The 10769-nt window shown below is 37.5% G+C and overlaps 1 protein-coding gene across 2 annotated transcripts in view; it reads right to left on the bottom strand.

Annotated features, from left to right (window-relative positions):
• Nucleotides 1–7: 7 nt before the first annotated feature.
• The window catches only part of il21r.1 (interleukin 21 receptor, tandem duplicate 1), a 17642-nt gene continuing 6880 nt past the window's right edge, over nucleotides 8–10769 (bottom strand). For both annotated transcript variants that reach the window (XM_020609663.1, XM_020609662.1), the window contains exons 2-10: nucleotides 9088–9300; nucleotides 8752–8870; nucleotides 8402–8507; nucleotides 7312–7496; nucleotides 6663–6799; nucleotides 6351–6540; nucleotides 6071–6146; nucleotides 3768–3861; nucleotides 8–957 (exon numbers count right to left, since the gene is read on the bottom strand). In XM_020609663.1, coding sequence (XP_020465319.1) covers nucleotides 178–957; nucleotides 3768–3861; nucleotides 6071–6146; nucleotides 6351–6540; nucleotides 6663–6799; nucleotides 7312–7496; nucleotides 8402–8507; nucleotides 8752–8812 — 1629 coding nt within the window. In that variant the 5' untranslated portion in view covers nucleotides 8813–8870; nucleotides 9088–9300 and the 3' untranslated portion in view covers nucleotides 8–177. The remainder of the gene's footprint in view (nucleotides 958–3767; nucleotides 3862–6070; nucleotides 6147–6350; nucleotides 6541–6662; nucleotides 6800–7311; nucleotides 7497–8401; nucleotides 8508–8751; nucleotides 8871–9087; nucleotides 9301–10769) is intronic.

Consider the following 10769-nt stretch of genomic DNA (forward strand, 5'->3'; position numbering starts at 1 on the left):
TGCACAGCTAAAACATTAAGATGAACAAAACATACAAGATTTACCATCCTGACGAGGCACTTGGAATCTTATTTTAATTCAAATATGCATTGTGAAAATGCCAACGGTGGCCATGCTCTCAGTGTATGTCCCACAGTACTCCAAACTGCAACTGTGGTAGTAAATTAGCACCAACAATCACTGTGCTTCATGGAGATCATTCTCCAAGTTGCTGGAGTCCTCCTGAATAGTGTTACATATCATCCACTGCTTAACATAGTTAGAACTTGAGGTTTTGTGCTCATTAAATAAGTCAGAGTCTATCTGCTCTGAAGGGTTTGAGTCTGAGGCACCAGGGCTGCTGCACTCCACAAAACCACTGTCAATGGTGTCCAAGTCCACATGAGGGTAGCCGTCTTCTGACTGCCCGTTAGAGACAAATGAGTCAAGTGATACTCTTTCTGGCTCATTATACTGGGCATGTGGCTCAAAGTTTATATTTCCCACTGGTAAACCACCTGGTAATTGGTTTTCATGTTGTGGTAGTATCCCACTTTGTATATCCATCCCAGACAATGGAGGCTCCCCCAAATCATGGCCAGCATGCTCTCTGTTGTCTTCTTCAAATGAATTAAAGTTTTCTCCATCTTGGTAGCTTCTGAGGGAGTTTATGGAGCTCTGTGAAATAACCTCCTCACCAAACCCTTTTCCAGACAGGGTTACAGTATGGATGGAGATGTGTCCCGTGGAGTGGACCATACCCTGTGAACTGCCACAGTCTTGGAAATGCAGCAGCATGTTGCTGTGAGGCAGCACATGGAGGAAGTGACCGCTATGTTTCGTCTCGCTGTCCTCAGTGTAGCTTTGATTTTCATTGTTCCAGTGAAGGATGTCGTCGTGCTGCTTCTCGCTCATCACTGGAACATGTGGGTTGACCCCTAGGTAATCATACTCACCAAATACAGGCTTCACCCATGCCTACAACAAAACAAATGGAAGGCATTCAAGTGGTGGACTAAATTAATGCAACAATGGCCAGTCTTGCCAAGAGTTGGAGGAGACGTTTGATACCACACTGATGTCTGTACTGTAAATGTAAAGTAGTAAAGCTAGGCTCAGCAGGTGATTTTCTTAGCTAAGAATAAAGACTTGAAGCAGGGGAAAACAACAAGCCTGGCTCTTGGTCTGATCAAGATTTTGTCCCAGCACATAACTTCCAGTAGAACCCTAACTTTTAATTGTTTCTCTTTGCCTTATTTTGGATTTAACAATTAGCTTTAGAAGTATCGTAGGAGTACTTGAACAAAGCCCAGGCTTGCTGTTTACCTCTTGCCTTTTTCCCCCATATGCGATTAACCACCAATACTGCTTGCTTGAAGTGTGGCTGGGACACCTGGGCAAGTACCTAAACATGTTTATTAAGTGAGACTTTCACAGCCTTTAGCAGTAGCTAAAGCAGTAGCTAGCTAGAGTCCTTGTTTCCAACTTCTGAGTGTGAATGCAATCAGTGCTCAAGTCGAGTCACAAGTCCTGAAAAATCAGGCCTTGAGTGCTACAACACTGACTACAACTATGTTTATCTATCTTCCATAAGATGGAAAGACTACAAGTCTCCAGAGAGTAAGAAGGCGCACACACACATGTCCCTGCACTAACCATATCAAATAATATTCTGTATAACTGATTTTTACTTGGAAGCACACTTGATGGATGTATCTGTATGTTGCCATACAGCAACTCATAAATGTTACCACAAATATTCTGCAGCCATCTGTAACTTTTAATCAGCAAGATGATGCCCAGATAAGCATTAACCTATTTACTTGACAAAACAGTCACCACATCCTGATATACAAAGCTCTTTAGCGTCACTGAATCATTTCTGATCTGCTGAGAAGATGCAAGCAGCCTGCACCACAAAAGTAAGATAGCACAGGCAAGCTAGAAAAATAATTTCCATGAGAGCTCATTCAGTCTGTTGCAGTGATCATGAAGATGTGATGTATAGTACAGTACAGCACAAGCATAGATCTGATAGGAACTTTTTGAAAAGCAACAAGGACTGTACTATAAGAACTTCCCACCTGTCACAAAGCACTACACAATACAGATGCATTGTTTCATTCTTCTGCATCAGATTTAGGATGATGCAACACAAGTGTTTGTATGTACAAGTATTTGTAAACTGATACATTTAAGTTAATTGAATTCCTGTTTGCTGAATGAAGGATTTCAGTAGAAGAAATATTAACTACATGGTGTATATGACATAAAAAACTACTATATACACACACTAGGTTACCCGATATGATGAAGGAGCAGTGGTTATTTGCTTCATGCAGTATTTCAGAGTATTCCATAATGAACTAAATCAGTCTGTCAACACATGAAAACTTTGTTTGATGACTTATAAACCAATACTGATGCCACAGAGAAGAAGGTTCCACAACATCTGTAAAGTCTACCTAACCTAAACTCCCTGAAATAAAGTGTAGATTATTGTCAAAACATTAAACCCATAACATCATAATAATAATACTATCTAGACTTTACTTTGTAAAGTGTCCTGAGATGACTTTTGTTGTGATTTGGTGTTATACAAAGAAAATTGAATTGAACTGAATTGAATTAAGAAGCCTCAAGACTAGTGAACATATGGCCCACTACAGCATATTTCATGTACTGGAGCAAAGCAGAGCAGTGCACATAAAGATCTCTCTCATCTCCCTAGTACCTCCCCTCTCACTGTATGCTCTCATATTTGCTGCAGCAGCACCCTCTGCTGAGCAGTGTTTGTAGCTTCACACAGATCTCATGGCAACAGGGTGGTGGAGCATTTTCTTGTGAAGTAACAGCAATAGTGATAAAATCAGATATCACAATATTTTTGAAAGGATGCCCATATTTACCATGAATACTGGGCTTCCACTGAAATGGTAAACCAACTTTTGGTACATTTTACTAGATACCGATAGGCAACTCCCATATTCTGTCGATGATGTGATGATATTTTAAAGGACAACTTTTGGTGTTTGCAACATACAGTATATTTAAACACAGAATTCTCAGAATCAAAAGCAACAGGAACGTGATGGTGCAAGACATTCATTTTGTTTATTTTCATTCAGCTAAATCTATCAAAAAAGCTACATCACAAAATAACGATAAGAAGGAACCATGTAAACCCATGGCTGATAAAAGGAAAGTCTTTACTTTGTTCTGAAACCCAGAAAACCTCATCTACTGTAGTTTAAACTACGTTAATTAGAAACAGTCTACACTACCATCAGTTTTGAAATAAAATTACAGTGAGTAAATATATTTAATCAAAAACCATCTGTAACTGGGTGTCAAAAGGCAGAGGGAAGAATTTACATAAGGGGAAAATATAAAACTGTGATGGAAAAAATAATCATAAAAATACCAGCATATGTCAAATATAGTATAAAATGGAAACCACATAATTTTCACCCTGGGCCCTTATCAAATGAAAACAGGCTGTTTTTAGATCTGACACAGATGCACCGGGGGTATTTTCCACTGGGGTGGAACAGGCTGTCATACAGCATCTACCTACAGCATTTCAGATAGATCAAAAACAAAAAGGCTCAGGAAGCCCCTGCACAGTGAGTCATTCACACCTTGAGGCACATTAAACGTGAGGGGAAGGGAAAGTCCCAACTAACAGAGTCCATATGTGCTGAAAGTCCCCTCTTGGGCAACACCTGCTGGGCCAATTTGGAAATGACACACAAAGCCCAAATGAGCTGAGTTTTGCTTTCTCTTACCTTAAAGTTCCCTCCATAGTTGTGGTAGAGGGGCTTGAAGAAGTCATTTGGCCTGGGGACATATGTAATCAGCTGGATTTTTTTCTGCCAAAACCTGAAATAGAAATCAAATAAATTCAGAAAAAGAATGGAAATAGGAAATTAAACCTGCTCTTTTGGTAATTCCACAACAATGTCACTGTTGTTGGTGTGGTTTCTTTTACTGTATGTGACCTGACCACTGCAGAACCAAAAGCAACAGACTGCTAAATCATAATGGATGCTGGTAGCACAAACTGATTATTACTACATTTAGTAACAAAAACTAACTTATACAAATTTCATACCTACTTGCCCCTAGCTACCCATAAAAAAAAAACTCAAACTAAATAAAATTAAAACAAATGAATTCATAAACAATGATAATAAATTTTATGCACACATAAACAAGCATTTGTATTACACATAATACTTTATTTATTTATAGGTATTAATGTGAATTAGTTTACCTTACTAAGCTGAGTCAAGGTCATGTCAAGGACCTGTTTAAAAATTATTCTGAATATTGACTGTTTTGTGACTCAAAACAGAATAATCTTTGGTTTCTCATGAGCAATAGAATGTGAGTCTTCTTTACATAAACAAGCAAAACCCACTTTAGCATCTACTCATAAAAAAACATGCCTACCATTTGCTGGAAATCTGGCTCATGTAATAGCATATATCCTCAAGGCTCAGAAAGTAACTGAGGTCAAAATTGTCCATATACAATATTTCCTGTCCCCATTGTGACAATTCTGCACTAATTTGCCACATTTTCACCCATTTTCTCACACCAGCAAGAAAAAAGAGCATTTTGAGTGAAATACAAACTCAAACTTTTTTGATAGCATATTTACAGAAGACAATTTTTTTTTTTTAAGACAATTAATTGATAGAAAAAAGGTGCGCGTCATTATGAACATCTCAGTCTGGTGACCAGACTGTAGTAATCACAAACAAGGTGGCTACTATTAGAGAGAAGTTTGATACCAACAGCAGAGAAACCTACATCATCAGATGTATAATATGGCTGTATATAGCAAAGCTCTGTTTACAATGCACATCCTCTCTTCTATGATGCCGTCTTCTGGATGACACTTTAGATAAGCAATGTTATTTACCATGTAAAATCAGTCTACTGAATAAGCAACACCAACACCAACACCAACCTTTGCACAGGTTTATGTTTATTGTGGTTATGTGTATTATTTTTACGGATTTGATTTTCTTAAGTGTTGAGACAAACACACATTTACAGGATTGGTGAGATATTTAAATGTATTCTCTTTTATTATAGTCAACAAGCCTGTAATAAATCCAGCCTTCATGAAGGTTAATGTTCATATTTGTTGAAAATGTTTTCAGAATGATTCAGTTTTATCATCTTTTTGATTGCTTCAGTTCGTGGTACTCTTGAACTGAAGTCTTAACCTTGTTATATAATATGTTGTAAACTCACTGGACAAACTATTGGAAAACACAATTCAACAGCATAATAAACTAACCACCATGCTGCATATGCTACTGCTAATGAGATTCATTACAAATGTTTATGTAACTGTTGCACTGAACTAAACCCAAACTTGAAACCATTATGGCCCACAGAAGATATTATGACATCTGAGTTCATGTTCTTTGCTGAGCCTGAGTTTTTCTTGTAACTGTGTGTCGTTGGTATGTAAGATGTTCTCAGTTTTCAGACACTGATGCTCTGCATGACTTCCTATGTCTGCTAGCCATTTCAGTGCAATGCGTTGCTGCATGCACAATGCTGCAGTGGTTTCTCTATACAGTGTGGGAGGTGATACCAGGAAAGTGTAGATTGAAAACTTGCTAATCATTTACTGGTATAAGACGAGTTGGTGACCTTTAGCCTTAATGTGCTCTTGTTGTGCTAAGTTTGTTTTTTTTAATGAATGCGGATTCAGTTATGTGTAAATTAAAAAAGAAATGTAACCATAAACGCTATTTGCATGTTTCATTTCTCTGACAATTAATAGTTGGTTCAGTCTAGATGTATTTACAGTATTTCTGCAAGTTTCTCCATAAGCTAGTAGTAATCATTGAATCAGTAAATGTTTTGAATGACAAACCTCACCATGTTTTGGTAAAATATGAAAACACAGGCCATTGAATTGTTAGACGACAAGTTATTAACATTCTACAGGTAACTAGGAACAACATCTGCCAAGCATCGAGGCTCAGGTCCAACACATGCTTTAAAAAGATTAAATTCCCATACTTGGAAAAATCATAGGAGGTTGTATGTTTACAATACTCACGGTTTTTGTGAACAACCCAGCAACAGGAGGACAAGAACAATGACTAAGGAGACACACCACCACCATCTATTAATTCCTGTGAAAGGAGACATCATACAAAAAATATTCAGTTCTGGTTTCTGAAAGGTTAGGATGAAGGATCAATGGAGAAACACTTGCATGATGATCTAAAGCATAAAAACACAATCAAATAACATGTGACTGGCCCCAACAGTCTGACTTTGCTTCCTAAAGTTCTTTATATCATGACTCCAGGTCAAAAGGAACAAAGTTCTTCTACCTTTAGTCTGTTCATCCGTTTCTGTTGTTCTCCATTCTGCAGTAGAACTCCACTCACTCCACGGACCATGATAGATATTGTCAGGACACATCTTGGCCTGAACATCTACAGTATAGCTGCAATGTGGCTGCAGTTTGTTATGATCTAACAGAATGTGATTTCCTTCCGCTGAAAGGGAATGAGCTAGACCCTGTCAGGAAAAAAATAAAAAACAGAACAGCTGTTCATGGGGGTTGTCAGCAGAGAAGCTTGACAATAATATATTATAAAAGCATCTCAGGCCCAACCTTTGTGTTTTTGCTCATGTTTTACCTCTGACAGGTTGTTGCTCTGTCTTATGCGCACCCTGTATATGAGACAGTTGGCCTTGTTGTTGTGGTCCCAAGAGATGGTGTAGAATCCGTCAGTGAACACTGAAACTTGAACACTGAAAGGAGGCTCAGGTTTCACTGTGAAAATAAAGTCCCAAGGGGATCAGGGGGTTATAGGGAAAGTGAAAATACATAAGAACAGCTCTACACCACAGAGAGCAGATGAACATTATTTTTAGCTTGTGTCATAATCGGGAGGGAAAAGCAGGTGGGTGGGCATTTGCTACCAAATGACAATCTGGGTAAACTGGAAAAGCTGACAGTAGGATTCTGGTCATCCTTGGACTCTACTATACAGTAATTTGTGAAGACTATTTGTAACAGGTTGGCTGTGTTCAACAAGAGGCTAAATATTTGTAAAAAAAAATAAAAAATAAAAAAAATTTAAAAAGCGTATGCTGGGAGGATTAAGAGAAGTTAACATTAACCTAAAAACATTTAAAGGACCAATTTTGATGCCACTAAACATGGCATAAGGGATGTAAATGCTGCTGTTGTCTGTGACGTACCTAATGTCTGTGTGATCCTCATATCTGTTCAGCAGAAATGACAAATACTGAAATTCCAAGATTTATATCAGTTTAACTTACCCACTTCACTCAGTTCCCAGCTGGATGACTCACTGGCCTCCATTATTACTTCACTTTGTTGACTGGCTGTTGAAGTACAGTTGGTTCCAATGGATGCAACGATATAAAGGTTCTCCAGATCCATTTTGCACCAGGACTGAGGTGGATGGATCTCACAGCTGCCATTAACCACAGTATCAAAATCCCTGCAACAGAGAAACTCTATTATAATGACCTCAGTTGACATCTCAGCACCAAGGGTTGTAGCTGATGCAGTGAAGGAACATGGAGGGTTCAACTAGCATCATTAAAGCATATCTGGACCACAAAGAACCTAGCGATGTCTACCTGTTCCACAAAAAAGAAAAATTAAAGTTCAACTGTAATGCTTGAGCGCTCTCTTCCTAGTATATTTCACTTAAGCAGATGCTAAAGGCTTACTAGAGCCCAATCATTCAGCCATAACTAATGATTTTTTCATTATCAGTCAATCTGCAGATTATTTAATAATTTTGTTTATATAAAAAGGTAGGATGGCATACGTGATGTAGCTCATTGTTACCAATTTTTCTTTAACTCTCAAACCTTGATATCAGTCTCCAAAATACAGCATCGGCCCGTTTCTCCTCCACTCTACAGTGACATAAGATAAATTGTACACTGAGGCAGGATCTGCAAAGATGGAATCAAGAGTGCATGTGCACAGATGCAATCTTTCAAGACCTGCCTCAAGTTGACCTTTTTGTTGAGACACCAGTTTAAGGTGAACACTCAACCTTAAATGACTTATGCCAACGAATGGCGTTAACAATGGAAACATTCTGATAGGCATCTCTATGCAGGAGGTGTGACAAAGTGCACGGTGGGGTCAAAAATCTACTCAACACCTTGCAGTGTTTTCATGAGGAAAAAAGCAGACATTGTGGAGCAATTCAATTTTTAAAACCTTTACAAAAAGTTGCCCACAAGGTGGTAATAACTGACAACACTGGGATCTATTAAAATGTCTACCATCAATTAAAGTTAGCAGTGCCACAATAAAGCCATATATTGGCATCATTCACCAAAATACAGCATATTAATCATCAGTTAAGATAATGTGGACTTGTACCTGCAGTTAACGTTGATTAGGACAGATCTTGGCACAGCATGTGAGCACGAACAATTCAGCATAACATCATAGTCTGTTGAGCAGGTGACATTGCAGAAAGAAGTGACTGCAGCAAAAAAGAAAGGTGTGGTCAGTTGAAGTTCAGTTTATTAAACACAATGCTCATACTACAAGCGTCTACCCCTTAAAATGATTTATTTAACAAGTCAATCAAGTTGAGAAGCTTGTTTTCAAAGGAAACATGGGTAAAACCCCAGCATTAAAACAAACACAAAAAGAGTAAAACACTAAGCTTATCTTAAATAGAGTACTTGGTGTAGAGAAGACAGTGATGACATAGATGGACTTACCACCATGAATCAACAAAGCGAGCTCCCACAGCAACAATATGTACACAGGTTTAACAGCCATAGGGACAACCCGCTGTTATCTGCCGCTTGTTCGACTGAAGAAAGCACAGCAGCTGAACCTAAATATAGGCATAAGTGTTGTGAAAAAAGTTCAATGCTTAAAGACAAAAAAAAAAAAAAAGTCTTCATCTGGAACTTCCTGCTAATTTGGGGCAACAGTTATCATATGGTAAAATATGCCAAAAAAACCTATCTAGGATCTCTATCAGATATGATAAAGAACATCATCATCAATAAAAATTAAATACATTTGTAACAGAGCATTAACAATCTTACCTTTTTGAACAATTTTATCCCTGCCACCCAGTCCGTCACGAAGCACACAGCGTCTCTAATGCACTGACGTCTGTATGAGAACTTTTAGTGGAACAATGTTCAGCAACCTGTGTGACAGCCAAGGCGTCATCGTCGGTGGTGTGTCTAAGGATGTGGTATCACACTCTCTGAGGCATGTGTGTGTGGTGCCTTCCCACCACATCCAGGTTGTTGCTATGAATATGCAAAAATGTAGCCGCACAAAAGTCAACAGGAAACTGAAATGAACTTTTATGAAAAAGTATCTAATTTTATCAAAATAATCAAGAGAAACATCTAGTTTTTAAAGAACAACTGCTAAATCACATTTCAAATTTGTAAATGATATTAACCTTTTCTATCCCAAATAGGTTGTGTCCTACTGGCTGTCATAAAATATTTTTTTATTAAAAAGCCCATCCTTAACATTTAGTCAAAACAACCAGTATGTTTCAGTACTGAAATTATTTAAATACTGACACCAGAGATGTTTTTGATAGCTTTCAAAAGACCCTTATCAACACCTACAAACCAGTTTATCAGGGGTTTTTAGCAGTTTCCAGTTATGTATGTTAGATCCTAAATGAGTCATAATTCTTCTGTGAAGCCCATCAGAGCTGACTTTCAATAATTAAATCATTTTGACCTTGATGGCTATGACTTGGTATGCACAAACAGAGAGATTAAGATGGGAGGTGGTGTGGCCTTGTACATAGATAAAAACTTTTGTTATAAAAAAGTGGAGAAAATGTCAAGGGTGGTTGATAATTTGCTCGAGTGTGTGACTGTAGAAATACTCGTGGAAAAAAAGAAAAATGTTGTAATAAGCTGTATTTATAGAGCACCTGGAGCCAGCATAGAAAAATTTAATGACTGATGGAAGAAAATTACTTGACAATAAGTCATAAATTAATGTTCATATGTGGTGACTTCAATATAGATTTGTTAAATCCTAACAAGCACACAGGAACTGAGGAGTTTATTAACACAATATATAGATGCAGTTTATACCCAAAAATTACAAAACCAAGTAGAGTAACAACCCAGCATGGAACATTAATCGATAATATATGTTATGGATAGTAAAATGACAAGTGGATTACTCATAAATGATATTAGTGATCATCTACCAATATTTGTGGTTTATGAGGGCCAGTATAGAGAAGAGAGGCCAAAAACAAATTTTTTTTCTATAGGAGGGTGATGAATGAACATGCTGTAAGGAGGCTAAGAGATGATTTCATGGGGCAAAACTGGGAACCAGTTTACAGAGAGGATGACTTAGATAAAGCATATGAGCAATTTTTAAATATATTTAAGAAAGTATATGACAGGAACTGTCCTCGTAAGCAGTATAAAAACAAAAGGAATTACAGTGGGAAACCGTGGATGAGTAAGGGATTACAGAATGCATGTAAAAAGAAGAATGCGTTATATAAGGAATTCATAAAGGACAGATCAAAGAAGGCGGAAGAAAAATATAAGTCATATAAGAACAAATTAATTGAGATTTTGAGGAGATGTAAGAAACTATATTACTCTAAAGTATTAGAGGATAATAAAAATAACATGAGAGGTACTTGGAATATATTAAATAAACTGATTAGAAACAGTTCCAGCAAGAGTAACTACCCTCAATATTTTATGGATAATGATACACCGGT

Source organism: Monopterus albus, unplaced genomic scaffold, assembly GCF_001952655.1.
Source record: "Monopterus albus unplaced genomic scaffold, M_albus_1.0 scaffold101.1, whole genome shotgun sequence".
NCBI lineage: Eukaryota > Metazoa > Chordata > Actinopteri > Synbranchiformes > Synbranchidae > Monopterus > Monopterus albus.